Genomic DNA, 18,897 nt, shown 5'->3' with positions numbered 1-18,897 from the left:
GATAATCCCTGTCAATTTTAGTGAAATAATAAATAAAAAAAAAAGTTTTTCGTACAAGGACATAATTTCAAATCCATAACATAAATTAATATAAGAAATATGACAATATTTTATATTTGATATATAACCACAATATTTGGAACTTTTAATCATCATTTTGGATTTGTTTATTTACTTACATAAATCTGTACGAATTATATGTATAAAATGCACTACCCTTTTAGCGTTACTAACTACTACGAAGTTTTTAATTTCTTCTCCTCCACCTCTACTGCCTCGTCTTCTGTCAATTTTCGCTTTTCTGTTGTTGTCACCTCACTGGCACTTTCAACTTGCGCTGCGTCGTCTTTACTTTCATTCACCTCTGGTGTCTGCATTTTGTCTCTGACTTTACTCATTTCATCTTTTTCAATTTTTAATTGTTGTGCCGCCGATGTATCCGATTTGAGCAGCTCCCGCAGAAACATGGTGGCATACACCGATGGCGGCAAGCAAAAATCTAATAAGAGTGCCTTTAAGTCACCGGTACCCTCTGTGTTTTCTATTTTATCAGCTTTGCCTGCGATACGATCCCAATCGGATGCTATCAGTGTCTCTTCGGGTGTGGAGTACTTACGGAATTTCCAAGTTAATTCGCGGGGGCATATCAACAATTTGCGATAGGCACCAGCCATAGCAAAAGTTTTGACTTTATGACGTAATTTTTCAGATGACAAACCATATTCAGCGAGTATCTCTTCATACCAAGCGCCGACTTCATTGCTGGGATAAGTGATATCATGACCTGGTAAGGGCAAAACCACATCGAAAAGCGTATAATTACCGCTGACAATGTCTTCCTCAGTTAAAGCTTTGACTTTACGCTTAAAAATTGAATCTTCATTCTTAGCGTCCGAAGCGGGAGTTTCAGCATCTTCCTTTGCCTCTAGATTATCTTCATTATTCTCAATGTCTTCTGCTACATTATCGGTAGGATTATCTAAATCACATTTTTCAATGATGTCCTCATCCATTTCTTCTTTATTGCGATAAACTAAATCGCCTGGTATCAGCTTAAAACCGTGTTCTTTTATACGTCGCGATGCAATGCGGTTGAACACAAAACTTTGAAAGGAGTGAGGGTAAAGCAAGAGCATGTTGCGTGGTATCTAAAATTTGGAAATAAAAAGAGAACAATGTAGAAGTTAATATAACTAAATACAACTAATACTTAATTCTTACTACCACAAAAGTCTCACCTTTCTTAAAGCCGCTGCATAATCATTTTCACCGTATTTCGCCAAGCCATCTAACAATTTCTTCTCAATAAATTCATTAGGAATGAACATTGCTGCCGCAGCAGCAGAATTACGCTCTTCCCACCACTTCTTGCGCACTTCATCCATGAAGGGCAGATCATTTGAGCGCGGTTTTAGAATGAGCTCTGCGACCGTTTTATAATCCGCCTTCAAAAGTGCAACACCAATTTCATAAGTCGGTATATCGGCGTGATTACCAAAACGCTGCAAGCCAAAATAATTTATAAAGCCTTTGTCACGTAAACTCTCTAGAGCTTTCTGAATTTCGGCCTCATCACCATTAACATGACGCAAAGCAATTCTAAAACGATTGCCTTTTAAATCACCTAATTTGAGCACATCATTGCTGAATGTGAAATTGCCTATTCGTACGTATGACTTTTGAGCTGCCGTTAGAATTTGTGAAGGAAGTCGTCGTTTTATGCAGAACTTCTGCGTAGTTTTGGCCCGTTTATCTTTCGTACCACAATAATTAACGTTAGATGGGTGCATACTAAAACAGATCGGTAGTAAAGTGTAAAAATAAAAAGTAGAAAGAAGATTTACTCAAAACATACCCAATACGTGAAGCTAGACGTGATGCTGCCTCGCTGGTTTCCATGTTTTCTTTATATACCAGAAAATGTACATATTCTCCCGGAAAATTCCAACGCGTGCGTTTCTCACTGCTGGAATTATATTTGGGCTTCATTACGCGTATAATTCGTTCCTCTGTAGAATCTTTCACTTCAGTCACTGTCGAACCAACCAGCTTCGAGCTATACAGTGTTTTGAGCATATCGTGTATTTGTCCACGCTCTGTTTTATCTAATGCCGTCACTATTATATCTATTGGCTGCGCTGCTGGATCTTTCGCACCTAAGGCGGCTAATGCGGACATTTTATCCCACGTGTCATCTGTTATGATTTCACGAAATTTTTGACGAACAGCTGCCAACTCCTCCTCATCAAGTGCTATAAGAATATTTTATTGTTTACGAAAACCGCATTTTCTTTCTATGGAAAAATTTAAATTTACTAGGTTCCGCTGGCTTTGGCACCGTCAAATCGTTCAATTGTAAAACTTTTCCATCTAGATCAATTTCATTAACATGAAAATCAGAAAAGCGTGATTTTACAACTCCAGTGAATCCAGCACCTTTGCTAACATATTCGGTTATACCCACTTGATCTTCCCGCAAGCTATTCTTATTAGACCCATCCTTTCTAATAACAAATCATATATGTACATATGTATGTAAAGTCAATGCAATATAAATGTACGAAAACATGTGGAACCTACTTTGGTAGCCTTTTTCTCCACTCCTCTTCTGGACCTTGACGATGTTTAGTCTGCATTTGCTTTGGACGCCATGGGGTTTTCGCTTTTTTTCTTTGTGGCATGACGAAAATATCAAATTGATTATTTAAAATATAAACTACCGGCTTTTATTAACAAAAGTGGGCTACTAATAACTAAAGACCGCTATCGTACGATAACTTATACAGCAAGTATCGATATATTGTGGGAAATCGATGACCAAAGCAAACAATTCTTTTAGTTATAAATAATTTTTTTTTTTTTTGGTAAATAACATTCATCCAAATTACATAATTTTGTTTTGAATGATAATTCAATACTTAGCACATATATATATTGTGTAAAATCCAATTATTGTACACTTTTTGCAACAAATTCAATTGCAAAAATATTTCTAAAATTTATTCGTTCAGAAAGTTCGTGAACGAAGGAAAAACCGGTGTCAGCTGTATAAATAATTTTTAAGCGTAGGCAACTCTGTTCCGAAAACAACAATAAACAATTTAGTTGACGATTGTCTAAAAGTGAAAAGTATATTTCATTTCTTGCAATAAATAAAACAAAAATATGGTTTATATACATTTCCCAACCACTTTAACCGAGGAAGAGCATATGCTGCAAGCAAAATATCAAAAACTAAAGAAAAAGGTAAATAATTTTCAATACTATGTTCCCCGTTGTAACACAATGTTTCACGCGTCTATTTGCAGAAAAAAGCCTTGCAAGCGTTAAAAGCACCAAAACCAGAACCAGAGAAACCACTAACATTGAAGCGTCCCACTGATGCTCGCGATGCACGTGAAGTAGCGCGTAAATTAATTAAAAGTGGCGCAATACCAGCTATCCAAAAGCAGCAAACCAAACAAGACCAAACCTCATTTAAACGTCCCAAGGGACAAGAGCGCGCTAAGCGTGCGCCCGAAACCAGCGTAGCAGCCTATCAACCATTCTCGTCTACACAAAATGATGTGGCACAGGAGACAATCATTAGTGAAATCATAAAAGAAGAACCGCGTATGCAAAACCTTTATCAACATTTCGCCACTGAACGCGATCGCAAAGAACGTGGTCTAAATGATAAAACGCCATTGGATTCAACACAACCAGAAAAGCCACGCACCGGCAATACCATATTCGTTTCGGGCAATAAAGTAACCGAAGAATTTTTGAAGAAAACTTTCAACGATTATGGCACAATTGTTAATGTATCAATGGAAATTGAGAAAAGGTGAGTAATGAAAATGTGCGAGTTGTAAACAAGTACAACAAGTAGTAGTAAGTTTTACTTGCCGTTATTTACACATTCCTTTTTGTAGTCGTGGGTTCGTTTCGTTTGCTAAACCAGAATCAGCTGATCGTGCTATTGCCGAAATGCATGGCAAAAGCGTTAACGGGATTAATTTGCAAGTGCAACTGGCGCGCCGTCAACCACAAATTGAGCCTATAAATGACGCTTCATCTTCGGCCGTGTGGTCGTCTATAGGTAAGAAAATTTAATATTTGGGTGAGACAAACTTTTTGTGGGTCTTAACAAAAAATGTAGCTGCTATTTACTTTGTTTTTATTTTCTAATTTTTTTTTCAATTATCCGTTGCAGCGGCGAGTGATTCGCAAAAGGGCAGCCACAAAGACGGCCGCGAAATGGTTCAGTATGACGAGGACTTTTTACTGCAAACAAGTTTTGAATAAATAGTGTTTAAAAATTTAATATATAATAATATACCAACTAAGTTATAAGCCTACGCCAGCGTTAGCAGCAATAACTTAACAGCATTTTCCCACAGTTATGAAGCAAATTGTGAAAATTTTCCGCTTTAAGGTAGGCAAAGGCCAACAATATGTACACAAGTAGTTTGTTTGAACTTTACTTTATTGAAAAATTTTACACTTTCAGTATTTCTTAATATGAGTGTGTATGAATTTTGAATATATAATTATTATAAATAATAAATATTGTAGTGTAGTTAACAATAATGCATAAATTTTAAGCGATCAAATTAACACATAAACTATTTGATTGCTTACATTTAATAAAAAAATAATAATAATAATAATAACAAAAACATCTCCGATTACTGCAAAGTTTAATAAATTAAAGAAACTTATAAAAAAGAGTAATAGAAAACAATAACGGTACTTGATACGGCATCGTACGTATTTATGTGTGTAATATGCGTATATGCCATCAATAATAACATGATTTTCAAATTTTAGGTCCATTATGAAGATTTCATTGCAAAAATATATATGTATGTCTGTATATCCTAAACATATTTACATATTTATATGTAAATACATATGCAACATACGTTCTTAATTAGCGTTTGTTAGTTCTGTAGAAATTGCTTATTGCATATTCGTCGCACTTCGTCGTTTATTTTTTTTTATTAATTTTTCGTACAAAATTATTGCAACAATTTAGTTAAATTTTACTTCGTCGTTTAGTTGAACTCTTCGCCGAAACCAATACAAAGACACAGCTGACGTTCAGCCAGCTGGCATCTTGAAGCATATGGAGCATGCGCGTTCAGCACGAAGCGTCGTTCCCTGATATTCGTTTCCCTTATTTATGTACACAACTGTTTCAAAAGTACATATGTAGGTATGTATGTATATTCATATTCGAAATTCCATATAAAACATAAAATGCAAACAATTTTCAAACGCACACGCTCGGCAACGGCTTGTGGTTGTGGGCAAAACGCATACGACGCCTGGAAAAAGAGGAACTAAAAGAGACTGTGTATCTTCACCATGCACCACCGGTACTCCTACGACTGGCGCGCGCCACTCCCGGGCGGATTGAAGAAGTCCCAATGATGTGTGTGTACGCTGCGGCCCGCAAGCATGTACACAACCAACGTGAACGATATGACCACGAAGAGCGCCAGCAATGTCGGTATATGATGCACTTGACCTTCAACATTCTTGTCCGCCTCGGCACCACGAATTGCCGCAGTTACGCGGTTCAGCAATTGCACCAACGATAGGCTACAGGCCGACATGAATTGTTTGCCCGCTTTGGCTACGGTCTGCGGTTCGTTTGGTGGGCGTGTGCTGCTGCGCGAACGTCTGCTATGCGAGCGCGAGCGCGTCTCCTCACGTTCGCCCAAGTCATCATAATCCTCACACTCGGAACATGATGAATCGCATCTGCGGTGGTGGCGATGATGATGATGATGGTGATGATGTGGTTGTTGTCTTCTTTGCTGTGCGTTGGCTTCGTTGCCGTCAGCGCTGCCGCTGTATGGCGGTTCGTCGGCGCGTCGTAGATTATAGAAACCCAGCGGTGGCAATGACTGCAGATATTCGGTTGTGGCGTAGACGGGCGGTGGGACGTTCATATGTGTTGGATACGCCAACGGATCGGTTTGTGTTTCTTCATCGTAATTTCTTAGCTGTTGCAGCGCAATCTCGTCGCTCGTGTCGGCCGCTGTACGCTTGCTGCCTTCCAAGTCGCGTTGACGTGGCGGTTTTGGTGGCGGTACCACTTCACGTGCCGGCGAACGTTCTTCGCTGCTCGCTTGTAAGCTAGTTTGTGTTTCGACAGTTAATAGCTGACTGCGATCGGTGGTGCGCACACGCTCCACAATATCCTCAATGAAACCATCCGGTAAAGCTATATTTTTCACAATCAAATTGCCCGATTTACACTCCAGCTCGTCGGCGGATATTTGCGCGCCATGCAGCTGTGAGACCATGATTTGTCCGGCTTGTAGCGCATGCACGCGTAAGCGTTCCACCTCAAGTTCACCCAAATGTGCAGGGAGCTGAGGTTGCGCCTGAGCTAGCGGCGCTGCTGCTAATGTTGGCACAGGTGTTAATTCCTTCGAAGTCTCCTCCACCAAAGCTAGCGTCGGTGGCAGCTCCAATGCTGTGGTTGATTTGCGTCGCGGTGGTGGTAGTGGTGGCTCTTCAAATGCCGTCGCTTCCTCCCGATCTTCAGTTACCACTGCAGCCGCATCGGTGGTGTCGCGTATTTCTACTAGACTTTCAGCCTTATCTTCGTAAGTGAAGTGTTTCTCTTGTACAAGGGTTGGTGTCACTTCTTCAGCTGTTGTCGGCGCTACGTTGTCCTCCTCTTCCGTTGGCGCTTCATCGATTTCACTTATTTTCTGTGCATCCTCCTCTTCCGTTGGCGCTTCTTCGATTTCGCTCATTTTCTGCTCATCATCGTCAGCAATTGTTGACGCTTCGTACCGCTCACTGTCTGTTTGGATATCTTGCAGTAGTTCTTCTTTCATTTCCGCTACATCTAACTCGAGCTCTTCCTCATCCTCCTTTCCAGAAGTTTCGTCTGCGATATAGCGGTCGTAACTACTTCTACCCAGCGTACCTTCCTCTGCCCTCTTTTCATATTCACTAGCATATTCGCTTAACTCAGCTTCTTCCTTTTCGTCCTCATAGTTGCTGTCTGCTTGTGCGCGCAGTTCGTCCAGCGCGGCATTCAGTTCCTCAGAGCTCGGTCCGACTGAATATTCGCTAATTGCATGCTTTGATTCTTCTTCTTCATCATGCGATGTGGTGGCCTCCACATCGGATTTACTCTGCTGCTCGCTATCCGTAAGCAGACCCTCTCTACGTAAGGCTTCCTCCTCGAGATCCAAATCGTCAATTGGACGCACAATCAATGAGGCCTCCAACATGGTCTCGGCCTGTTGACTGGGTATAGGTGTGGAAATGCGTCTTTCGATCACCACAGCGGAGGGTGTTGGTGGACGACTTTGTGACTTGGAGCGATCGGCTTGCGACGACGCACGCGAACGCTCCGACATGCTACGTTGATTCGCATCGCGGAAGCGCTGCAAACCGCGCGTCAGTTGCTCCTCTTCTGTAAGTGGTGCCGCGGCCGCCTCTTCGGCAGCTTTAATCTTCAACTCTTCCTCACGAAGCAGCTCATCCAACGTCTTACGCAAGTTATTTATACGCGGCTCGATGATGCGCATATCTTCGGTGATTTCGAACTCTTCGCATTCGAAATCGTCTGGTAGGGGATCGGTTTGCGTGGACACCTCCACTTCGGGTAGACGCGTTTCTTCCTCTTCCAAATCCACATCGGTCGGATCGTAGCTATCCGCAGTGGATGAGGTCGCAATTTTATCATCGGCGAAGTCGCGTTCGTGTAATGACACAAAAGCGCTATGCGCTGAGCTTTTACTTTCGGCGCGTTGACGCTTCTCACGCGGTGGGCGTGGTGGTGGTGGCAATGGGCGGAATTTCATTTTATTTATAATCTCACCAGACTGCAAGTCGCGTGGTGATTCGGGACGCTCCTGCTGCAAGGCTTCGGGCTCCTCGTAATCGTCCTCCAGTCTGGGGCGTGTATGCAACGTAAAAGAGAGTGAATAATGTAGACAAAGAGAAGAGGTAATAAGTAGTGGTTAGTAGAGCTTCTGGAAAAGTGAAAGCGCTAAAAACCAAAACCAACAACAACAATGTAAGCAACGAACGAAAATTGCGAAAAATATGCAATAACAAAAGAAACGAACACCAAAAACAGCAAACGAAACAAAATAAGTTTATGTTTTGCAATGATTTTTTATTTTCTAATATATTTTTTTTTATTTATGTTGTTTTTTATGTAGTTTGTATGTATGTAACTGTAAATGTATGTGAGTGTGTTTTTTGGTAGTTAGTTTAAGTATTTATCGTAAATAATAACTATTTCGCGGTGAAGCCTTCACAGCAATGATTTTGGCATGTAACCTTACAAGCATTAGGGACGTTCTAAATTCAAAAATAATTTAATATTTTTTCATAATTTTGCCCGCAAGTGTAAAAGTAATGCTTTTAAATATTTATAAGTGATTAAGAATGATTTTGGGATGTATGCTTATGAGCATTAAGGGCGTTCTAAATTCTAAAAAAAAAAAATTTCAATAATTTTGCTCGCAAGTGTAAAAGCTATGGTGTTTGGTGTTTATAAGTGATTAAGAATGATTTTGGCATGTAACCTTATAAGCACTAGGGGCGTTCTAAATTCAAAAATTTTTTTTTTCATAAAAACCTCTTGATATGATAAGTTAGGTTAAATCAAATTAAGTAATGATTGGTATTTTGTTTTCTGGTAAAATTCCGGATATGTTATTTATCTCCATATTATAGCGATTTCAAACTCTCGACTACGTATGTAGTTAAGGATAAAACAAAAGATTAAAACAACTCAAATTGATACCTTAAGTCGCCTTAAGATTTTAGGCTCTAATATACTGCCAACTGCCACAGGTCTTTTCTTTGTGCCATACCTAAAGAATAATGTTTGCACACTAAAATATATACTCCGGCTAAAGTCTATTATTCGATATTTCGAATAAAGCATAGCAAAAATATATAGAATAAATATTCCTACAATGCAATCAAGATTAATAAAAATATTAGGGTTGTTCTTAACACAGCGATTTTTTGCATTCTTGATTGCAATCAAGATTAATAAAAATATTAGGGTGGTTCTTAACACAAGGCTTTTTGCATTCTTGATTGCTTAATGAAGATAGCAAAGGAACTGTCAAACAACAAATTCATTAGACAAAATAAGCGAAAAGCTTTAGGTCAGGTTAGGTTAATCTGGTAGGCGAATAAGCCACGCATAAACGAGTTCTGGTCCTTTGCGATACCAGATGGAACTCAGTTGCTTGGTCCATGAGAAGTAGTCATTCTCCTCTAGTGTATCATAAAGTCGGGACCCCAGATGCTTATAGCGTAGTCTTGCCAATGCGGGAAGAGTGCACAAAAGATGCTCCATTGTTGCCTTTAAAAAGCTTTAAATTATTTGAAGTCATTTGGGAGAGTGTTCTATATAATAGAACTTCGAATTGAAATCTTAAAAATATAATGTTTCATTTCATGACAGGCAATACTTTCGCTTATATTTAATTTTCCTGAAAATTCGACTATTGACTTCACCGTCTTTAGGCAGCAATATCTAGTATATCGCCAGCAATGGCCTAACTATCATTATTGTAACTCAAAACTTTGATCTCTTTCTAAAAAAAATTGTGTTTGGTCTGGTCTATGAGAGTTTCTAACCTATCTTTGTACGATTTCTGGAAGCTATATTTAATATAAAAGGGTATAAAAAGATATTTATATTGATTTCGATCGATTCGATTTTGTATGACAGTTATAAATTATAGTGGTTCGATCTCAGTGTTTCCAGTGGATCAAGTTCATACAAAGACTCGAACCTGTGCAAAATTTTTTATCGATATCTCAAAAAGTGAGGAACTAAGTCGTTAAAATACAGATAAACAGACATTTCTAATATTGAAAGGGTCTCCGACGTTTCCTTCGGGGTTTTACAAACTTTGTGACAAACTAAAAATGCTCTTCAGTGTATGAAAAAAAGTTGATGTAGAGTCTAACAGTTATACCATTGTGATGTTGTAAAGCGGGAAGTAATTTGAAAATGGGCCAAGTAAAGAAAAATGTTTTGTAAATACTTTTTAGAGCAGTCTAAAAATATTTGATCTCTTATAAATATTTCAAGACTAGATCGACAATTGAAGATACAACTTTTTCTACAGCCTTTGACAAAATTTCCGGGTCCCCGCAACCAATGGTATATCCTTTCATAAAAGCTTTAAGTGGTGTGTATATTTTCGTTAGGCGATAAACTCTAAAATGTAATTTCTTCTAACTTCTTAGTCTCTGATTTTGCTGCTAGAACCCGTAGACATTTTTGGAAGTGAATCCAATTTCTGCCACATATGACCATACGATGAGGTCATGTGGTGAGGTCTTAAAGGGTTACCTGGGTTTACGGGTTTCAAAAAATCGATTTTTTTATTGTCTTATTAAATTCTGCAACACTTCTAGAATATTGTCCTAAATTTTCAAGTTGATCCGAGTAATAGTTTCGAAGATACCGCGTTGAGAACTTGTGCGCTCGAGGCTAGCTAGACTAACGCGTTTTTCTCGAAACTTTCTTTTTGATGTCGGTTTGGCAAGATTTCTCGAGAACTACTTAACCGATATTCATGAAATTTTACACAGGTCTTTGAGATACAATTCTTAAAGACTTGGATGAAGGAGTTTTTTCGATTACAACTATTTGAAAAAAAGTCGCGAAATTTCCACAGGAATTTTTATTTTTTGTTTTTTTTTTTTTGGAAAAATTTTCAGTTTTTTTATCCTTCGTCCAGGTTCTAAATTAAGGTTTAAACTAAAACACGTTTTTTTCACTTTAGATGATTATGTAAGGAATTATGCTGCCAACGCGGGCGCCTCTTTTTCCGAGGGGTCACCGAAAATGTCGCTGCAAGGGCCGAGTTTGAAATATTTTTTTCCAAAATTTCAGAATTTCTCTGTTAATAGTGTATGTTTGCAACAAAAAAAATCTAATAAAATACGATATGAGAAAAAATTGTTGAAAAAAGGCTGTTTTTTACCGAGGAAACCCATGTAACCCCTTAAGATTGTGTATTGCCTTTTGTATTTGATTTTATTTATTTTTTTTTTTAATCAGTTTGTCACTTAAGTTAAAGACGACTGCCGAATTAGAAAGAAAGTATTATCGGTAGACTTTTTTGAGGGTTCTGTTAGAAAATTATTTCGGACCGACGTTCAAAAATCTTTTCGAAGCATAATTAACCAAATTTTTCTGGAAAATTTTTTTTAAATATAATTTTGTAAGATCGGCTTGGTTTGGAATTAATCTCTTATTTAAATGTCCTTAAATGGAATATGGAATGGACAAAAAGAAGTTATAGAAAGCTTGATTTTTTAATTCTTCACGGAGAAATCTCTTGCTGACTCAATTTAACAAGATTTTAACTCTCAAAGAACGAGGTTTTCTGTGTTCAAGGTATATGATCGAATAAATTAAGTTATTTATTATTTATAGTATGGCATTTCTCTTTAAAAACCTTATAAGTTTAAAATATATTTTTTCTAAAAAAATTGAAAGTAAAAAAATTCCAGTTTTTTTTTTTGGAAGTGTAGAGCTTGTGTCTAATACCTGTGTGAGTATCTACATAAATATGCGAGTATGTGGCCAAATACCAATGAAATCAACAGAAAACCTGTGTGCGCCAATGTTTAGAACACCCCTAATATTTTATGAATTACTGCTACTACGTATATTCTGGTATTCGCCTAACTGCCTTCCATGTAAGCTTAAAAAAATATTATTGAAGCCAAGCTTTGCTCATTAAACACAACACACACATACTTATTATATAATGAAATAAAAATTGGAAAAAATATTAATAACAATGGAATTCGATCTCGATATGGACGCTCTACTTACAATACTAATGAACGTTTACATTTAAGCAAGTAACAACAAAAATACTTTCAAACAACAACAATTTTACACAACAAACTGAATTTTTTAGTAAATTAAGCATTACAAAAACAAAGAATAAAAAATAAAATGAAGTGCGCGCAGTGTTTGCATTTGGCCACTCCCACATTTGGGAATGAAACAAAACTCGTTTTTTAGAAACTCAAAAGTGTTCTTTTTTCCAAAAATATTGCATTCAAACGTGCGTTTTTTGCTTGTGTATTTTTCGTGCTTACATTTGCGGCGCCACTTCTAAGCTTGTAGCTGATTTGCGGCGCGGCGGCACTGGTTCCTCCATTGTGGACGGTGTGTAGGCGCGGGGTGGTGGCGGACGCTCGGGTGGCGGCGTGCTGCTCTTCGCAGAGCCGCTGGATATGGAGGCAAAGCGCTCGCCGGGCGAACGTGAGAATTTCTTTCGGCGAGCTGGTGGCGTGGGTTTCGGCAATTGCTCCTTTCGGACGATCGCGTAACTGTGGGCAGAGAAGTCAAAAAATGCATGCAAAAATTTGTATACATAAAAATTGATTTGAGACAAAAAGTATTTCCATAAACTACTACGCACCCATCGTTCTCCATCATGTCGATTATGTACTTGTCCTTGTCCACATTCGACTCACGATCGGCTTGCGTTTCCTCGTGGTCATCGTAACCTAACGAATCGGCGCCACGTGACGTACGATCGTCTTCGTCGTAACGACTAGTTGCTCTAGACTTGCGAGTTTCCAACGCAGGTGCGAATTTTTCGGTCTCGGCGAGCGGAATAGGATATTCGTGTTCAGTGCGATAAACAATTACCTAAATACATTCAAAGAATTAAAAGCGTTAGTAGATATTTTCATTAAGAGATCCAAAACTCATTACACCCACATCGTCGGTTGGCTGTAAACGACTATTCGATACCGATCGACCACCGAAACCGTTCATATACGAATCCTTATCCAATGAATTGTCTCGCGTCGTATCACGTTTGCGACGTCTGGGCGCTTGCGGCGCTGGCACACCATCGTTAACACCCTCTGGCTCGGCTGGGAAGACCTGTTTGCCTACAATATCCAAGTCATTCATTTCCACCTCATCTTCGTGGTCTTTGTAACTGTTGCGTGGCGGTCGTAAATATTCCTCGTCATCGTCGAAATATGGTTCGTGTCGTATATGCTCAGCTACGGGAAAATCTTGACTATCCATAGAGTATTTGCTGCGACTTCGTCCCTTACGTAGCGGACGTTTGGGCGTATTGAAGTAATCGCTGCCATTTTGTGACATCGACAGATCATCGCCATATTCGCTACGCTGCGATTCCAAATCTTGCGATACATCTTGTGGCCGATAGCTTTTGTGTAGTCGCTTAGGTTTCGGCGGTGGTATATCATAGTCCCTGTATTCCATGCTCTCCCTGGTTTGTCCTACATGTTCCAATGTATTTATGGGTCTGTCGTAACCCTCACGTATCGCATTACTTATATACTGTCGCAATTCGATGTTGTCTTCGGAGACACCACGTTTGCGTAGGAAAAATTCATCGTCATCAATTTCTTCCATAACAACTTTCTTGCCAGAGCTCGCAGTGGATTGCGTTTCTTGTGGCAATACATCGTCGGAGGGATATTTTAAGTAACTTGCCTCAGCCTCTAACTCGGCTTTGCGTAATAATTTATTCTTTTCAATCTCTTTCTCGGTCCAACCCTCAACATCTTTGCTGTCTTCGGAGCGTAGATCGGAGTCTTGATGCACCATCGGACGTCTACGGAATTCGCCGGCACGCATTTTCGATATCTCGTGTATGGCGCGATTCTCCTCATCGAATTCGGCAAACTGCTTGGTATCAGCAACACCGCCCAATATACCCATTTCTTGTACCTCGCTCTCCGTCTCTTCCAAATCGTCCTTCATACGGCGTTCTAGTGATGATTCGCGATCGAAGCTTTCCTGTTCACTGCCATAACGACGATAACGTGAACCCTCGCTATCATTATAGCTGACATCGGAGAATTTGTCAGCCCAACGCGACCGCACAGGACCGGGACCGCGATCACCCTGTGGTGAATTGGAGGATTCCTGTGATGGTTGCGTTTCAGTGCTTGGTATTACACTGACTCCCGCCGTGTCCGTATCCGTACCGAGTGATGCTTGTGTCTCCACCGGTTTCTTCTTACGAAATGCTCTGGGGTAGGTGCCGAAATTGAATTCGAACTTTTTCTTTTGTGGCTGTGCTCTTGGCTCGGCGTCTGTTTGTTGTGTAGCCACTTCCATTTCCTCATCCTGTGTCTCATTCTCCTTAAAGGACTTACTCCTTTTAAGCTTCAGCGTCGTGAACTTCTCGGGTAATTTGAATTTCGACATGTCAGGCTTATTAAATTTGGTGAATTCGGGACGCTTGAAGTCTTTCAGTTTTGACATATCGGGCCGTTTAATTTCCGGCATTTTAATTTTCGAGAACTCTGGTGCCTTAAAACGTTTGCGCTCCTTTGCTTTTGGGCTCGACGATGCCGGTTTCTTGGCAGGTGTGCGTAATTTGGTCTTAATTTTGCCGGCTTGATTCTTTAAGCCCGCCTGCATTTTACGTGTGCGGTCCTGTGCGCTAGCCATGAAACCTTTCTTACGATTTTCCGGCTTCAAGGGCAGCTCCTCCAAGGCACTTGAATCAACTTGACTAGTATGTATTTCATAATCAGTACGCGACTCTGTACGTGGCGTGGTCGCTTCGGAACTAAAGTAACGCTCCTCCAAATCTCGCTGGAAATCTTCGGTGTCTTTGATTTCTTCGTGCAACTTCTCAATGTTTCGTGCGAGATCTGATTTTTCAGTTTGTGTTTGCGGCGCCGCAGCTTGCTCGTCTTCGGCGGGTGCTGCGATAGGTTCATATTCATGATCACTGGAAATGAAAAAATTAACACATTATTTATGAAATACGATTTTTTTAATGGAAGACGTCATTAGTATTTGGAGGAAAGCTGAAGTTGGTGTTATAGTAATACACAAATGAAGGGGGAGTCTTTTATACCAAGCACATAGTGTTGCATGAGCAAAGCAACGAGTAGAACTAAGCAAAGAAAGATGAAGTCATATATGTGGAACCGAGTATGTGTGAAGAACCAGACATACTTCGTTCGTTCCTTGATTAAGCTTCATAGTTCGTTGCTTGCTTTGCAACACAATGTTGTCGGCCTTAGTGTTCGTGTGTGGGTAATGTGTGTGTCATTGTGGAGTCAAAGTATTGTCAGAAAGACCAGTGTGCGTTCAAAAGGTTTGCATTCTTACCGAGAAAAGTATGTCCTTTCGAGAAATTCACTCTTATCTTTTTGTTGTTGAGACAGATTGGAACTTTCGAATTCGGACAAACGTGATTTACGTTCATCGAAATTGAAACTAACGGTTTTTGTCATACGCGTACTATACAAATCTTCATGTGAACCGTGCAGTTTTTGTGCACGATCCTGCGACTGAGTTCGTCCATCCATAAAGGATGATTTACGTACCAATTTCGATTTTACTACCCGCCCGTCGGCCGATGGTGGACGTGGACGTGGTGGTAAGCTTCGTTGTGACGCATCAGCTGATGACGATTGTTGCCCCAAATCACCACTACTGCCGGCGCCAATATTTATCGGTACCGAAATTAGCGTACCCTTGGGTATGTGAAAGTGACTACCGCTTAAGCCACCTATCGATGGTTCCTTACTGCCGCGATTGAGCTCCGACTCGCTGCGCCGTGATTGCGCATCAATTTCGCTGCTATAAAATGATCTATTTCCAGCCATAAATTGCTCCCGGCTCATTGCGGGTATTACGACGGGCGCAAACGCATCCGTTATGTTAACGGAAACTTGTTCGGAATTCAAAAAGTCCTCGCGACTGCTGTAAGCGGTAATCGGTGGTGTGGGCTGCACCGAACTTGGTGGCGGTTTGCTTGGACGTGCATTGTACTGATCCATTTCATCGACTTTCAATGAGAAAGTCTCCGTTACTTTTACGGACATTAGTTCTTTTTGTGGTGGTTTCGTAACAACAGCCGAGTTACCACTGACGATGGACATTGGTGTTGGCTTGGATTTGGTAAACATGCCCATCAATTTTGCAGGCACTGGGGAAGGTGATTTCTCACGCTGCGGTGTTGGTGAGGTCTGACGTAGCGGCGAAGGTGATTTTTGACGTTCCGACGTAAAGATTGGTTCAACTACTTGCGATGCTTCCGCTGGATGTTTGTTGGATGTAAACATTGATTTGAATCTGGATGTGTAGGTGGGTTTCACTTCGGGTGGCGCATCTTGAAGCGGCACTTCGGTGTTTAGATCGGTGAAATGGAATTCAATAGTTTGTGCCTCTAAAGGTTGACTACTTGGCATCGGCTTTTTTCGTCCATCCGGTGACATATTACGTTCCGGTGTACGTTGTCGCTTCAACGGCGTGGGCTTACTCGCTGTACGCGTTTGGTCGCTCGAGAAGTTAGTGGCGTCAGCAGCGCCCGGCAGCTGTAATGTGTCCATTCCGTTAAGCGGGGATTGTGCACGCTTACTTGCTGATGGCGGTGGTGGTGATTTGGAGCGCAGACGCGCTTCAACCGCCTTCTGCGTTTCGCTCTGCACCAGCCTATCGATATCGACTGTGGGTATGGCGCTGACGATTTGTATGCTTGTTTCTTCGGTGGGGTGCAAAGAAGGCGGATGTACTTCATCTCCAGTGAGTGACGGTGGCCGCGTTGTCTGCATACGAATGTTGTCGTACACGTCTTCAACATTTCTAGTGGCCGCTATATTCTCTAACTCACTAACCACCTCCTGTAAAGGATCTGTCGTGGTGGCTGTAGGCGGGGCAACTACCGGTGCAGGTTTCGGTGAGCGCGCTCTTGTAAAAGGTCGCCATGTAGTTGTTGCTGGTTTGGTGACCGCCAATGCTGGCAATTCCACTGTGCTTTCATCCTCATAAGCGGAAAACTTGGACACATCAATTGGCCGATTCTGTGGCATAACACCGCCCATTGCCGCATAATACATATTTTCTTTATTCTCCTCCGGACGCATATAGTCCGTAGACACAGGCGGTTTAGCGATACGGTAGTCAGTTGCCGACGGCGAAGGCGATCTCTGTCTTGAAGCTGTGGCACGCTCGAAGTCCGGGCGCATGTCGGCAGCATCCGTGTTCGGCGTCGGTGTGGGTGCAATTAAATTCAATTGTGGCGCAGTTAGCTTGGGCGCCTGCTGTTGTTGTAGCTGTGGTGCGGAAGTAAGCGAAAATCCATTTGAAATATCACCAGTAGGCGATGTAGGAACACTAGCAAGCAACAATGCAGGCGTTCCACGATGCGAGGCAAAATGTGAAAGATCAACATTTGAAGTGCGACGACTTGTGCTCGCTGAGCGCATTTCGAAACGTGTTTCCGTCCGCGTGGTTGGTATATTAATATCGGCCACAAAGAGATCCGATTTGGATGGCGAACGTGAGATGCGACGCAATGAGGTAACGCTACGCGTGGACCAAGTCTCCGGATCGCGCATACCACCGCTAGACATACGACGACTCAACGACATCTGACGACCGCGCTGCCCTGCCATAAATGTAGTCGGTACGCCAGGCATTTCGTTTTCCTGAGCATCGGAAATGCTACGCACCACCAAACCACGCGAACGCGCCACCTCCTCCAATTCCGGATATTTATCTACGAATGAGATATCCACCTGCGTTGTACTCTGGTTGAGCGTATGCTGTGCGCCCACGCTACGCATAGACAGTCGATCAATGTCCACATGCATATTACTGCCGATATTATAGCTACGTGTGGACAGCTGATCCATCTGTATTGCGGAACCCAAATTAGCGTGCTGAAATGGATTGGGCGAATGCAGTTGGCCGCGTTCGCTGCCCACATCACTGTGGAAGCCCATAGTCGAAGTGGGTCGTGAGTCAGTGGCGGGATTCACGCGATCGGGTAGCAGCGAGTCACATTGAAAGTACTGACAAGCGCAGCGTACATCGAGCGAAGCTCCACTGGTGCTTTCGTTGCGCGACACAAAATGCCGCTTCTCGGCCGGTAATGCACCAACCGAGGCCGAACGTCGCGGGTTCATGTTAACAAGAGCTTTGTGGTCCGATCAGCTGCACAGCTTTATGCAGTAAGCGCTCGGGCGGCACACGCACGCGGGTGTAAAGTAGCTGCTATTTACTTTGTTAAGTGTCACGTTTGGTCCCAGCAACAACGTTCGGTTGCGCATCGACGTAGTTGTCTTTTTTGTGCTCGTAGATGTTGGGTTTGTTTTTATTATATTTTATTTTTTTTTGATTTTTGCTTACGCTATTTTTAAACACACATACGTTTGAGAGCGCTGCCCGCGGGTAGGCATAACAATTTTGCTAAAATTCAATATTTCGTTGAAAATTTTTATAAAAAAAATTATAAAAAAGGATTCTCGTTTGTTTTCTTCGGTTTTGCTTCGGCGTTCGGAGTGGTTAAAATTTCAAACAGCTTTAACCGTTACAATTTTCATATATTTACGCCACTAAAAAGTCGACAATTTTGCGTAAATTTTGCGTACAACAACAACACAATGTTTTGTAAAAAAAAAATAATAATAATTCGGCTGCAAAACTAGCACTTGAACGTATTAGACACTTGCAGCCAGGAATTTGCTGCTTTCTGACTGTCGCATCGTGCATATATTTATGATATTTTAAAATAGATTTATCTTTTGTCACAGCACAGTAACTGTCTCGCTATTCGCGCGTCCAACGCCAACCGAGCGTCTGCATCGTTGCGAATTTCAGCCAGGACTGAGAGCTTTTCACACTTTAGCCGTTATGGCAAGAGTCGAGTCGTCGGCTGTTGACGACTAATTGACGACGAAAGCTGTGCGCCTTTGTCGTCTTTGCAAAAACAATTTCCTATTTTTTTTTATTTTTTTGTTGTTTTAAAATTAGCCAAAAGCGTAGCATTTATTTGAGTTATTTCACTTTTCCGATCGTTCAACATTCAACGGCGTCGGCCGACCAAAAAGTAATCAGTTATACAAAAAGAATATTATATA

At 41.2% G+C, this 18,897-nt stretch overlaps 3 protein-coding genes and 1 long non-coding RNA gene across 10 annotated transcripts in view; 1 reads left to right on the top strand and 3 right to left on the bottom strand.

Annotated features, from left to right (window-relative positions):
- Nucleotides 1–45: 45 nt before the first annotated feature.
- On the bottom strand, nt 46–2,764 carry LOC126763388 (pseudouridylate synthase 7 homolog). Its single transcript, XM_050480854.1, has 5 exons — nt 2,581–2,764; nt 2,317–2,504; nt 1,856–2,252; nt 1,239–1,791; nt 46–1,148 (listed from the first exon to the last, which is right to left on the bottom strand). The coding sequence occupies exons 1-5, from the start codon at nt 2,679–2,681 to the stop codon at nt 237–239; spliced, it is 2,151 nt and encodes a 716-aa protein (XP_050336811.1). The 5' UTR covers nt 2,682–2,764; the 3' UTR covers nt 46–236.
- Nucleotides 2,765–3,075: 311 nt separating this feature from the next.
- The window catches only part of LOC126763407 (negative elongation factor E), a 52,667-nt gene continuing 36,845 nt past the window's right edge, over nt 3,076–18,897 (top strand). Inside the window, exons 1-4 of one of the 2 annotated variants that reach the window (XR_007667612.1) lie at nt 3,076–3,246; nt 3,309–3,826; nt 3,915–4,081; nt 4,196–4,417. Coding sequence is in view for 1 of the 2 variants with exons in the window: in XM_050480896.1 (XP_050336853.1) it covers nt 3,166–3,246; nt 3,309–3,826; nt 3,915–4,081; nt 4,196–4,287 (858 nt within the window). In the remaining variant the exon portion in view is untranslated. Of the gene's footprint in view, nt 3,247–3,308; nt 3,827–3,914; nt 4,082–4,195; nt 4,550–18,897 lie in introns of those variants that run through there. The other variant, XM_050480896.1, reaches the window with a different exon arrangement.
- LOC126763383 (uncharacterized) overlaps nt 4,972–18,897 on the bottom strand; it is a 68,236-nt gene continuing 54,310 nt past the window's right edge. For 5 of the 6 annotated variants that reach the window (XM_050480847.1, XM_050480846.1, XM_050480843.1 and 2 more), the window contains 4 exons: nt 12,749–14,753; nt 12,444–12,676; nt 12,118–12,351; nt 4,972–7,911 (listed from right to left, as the gene is read on the bottom strand). In XM_050480847.1, coding sequence (XP_050336804.1) covers nt 5,370–7,911; nt 12,118–12,351; nt 12,444–12,676; nt 12,749–14,753 — 5,014 coding nt within the window. In that variant the 3' untranslated portion in view covers nt 4,972–5,369. Of the gene's footprint in view, nt 7,912–12,117; nt 12,352–12,443; nt 12,677–12,748; nt 14,754–15,139; nt 17,959–18,897 lie in introns of those variants that run through there. The other variant, XM_050480848.1, reaches the window with a different exon arrangement.
- LOC126763418 (uncharacterized) lies at nt 8,396–12,111 on the bottom strand. Its single transcript, XR_007667613.1, has 2 exons — nt 8,553–12,111; nt 8,396–8,430 (listed from the first exon to the last, which is right to left on the bottom strand). It is a non-coding gene; the product is annotated as an uncharacterized LOC126763418 (long non-coding RNA).

Source organism: Bactrocera neohumeralis, chromosome 6 (assembly GCF_024586455.1).
Source record: "Bactrocera neohumeralis isolate Rockhampton chromosome 6, APGP_CSIRO_Bneo_wtdbg2-racon-allhic-juicebox.fasta_v2, whole genome shotgun sequence".
In the NCBI taxonomy this organism is placed as follows: Eukaryota; Metazoa; Arthropoda; class Insecta; order Diptera; family Tephritidae; genus Bactrocera; species Bactrocera neohumeralis.
The sequence above is the reverse complement of the archived record's forward strand: the minus strand, read 5'-3'. Positions and strand labels throughout refer to the sequence as shown.

Coding starts and splice junctions, on each gene's coding strand:
- LOC126763388 (XM_050480854.1), bottom strand. CDS start 2,681: ATGCCACAAAGAAAAAAAGCGAAAACCCCATGGCGTCCAAAGCAAATG. Junction 2,253..2,316: donor GCCAAAGCCAGCGGAACCTA/GTAAATTTAAAT, acceptor ATATTCTTATAG/CACTTGATGAGGAGGAGTTG. Junction 1,149..1,238: donor ATGCAGCGGCTTTAAGAAAG/GTGAGACTTTTG, acceptor TCCAAATTTTAG/ATACCACGCAACATGCTCTT.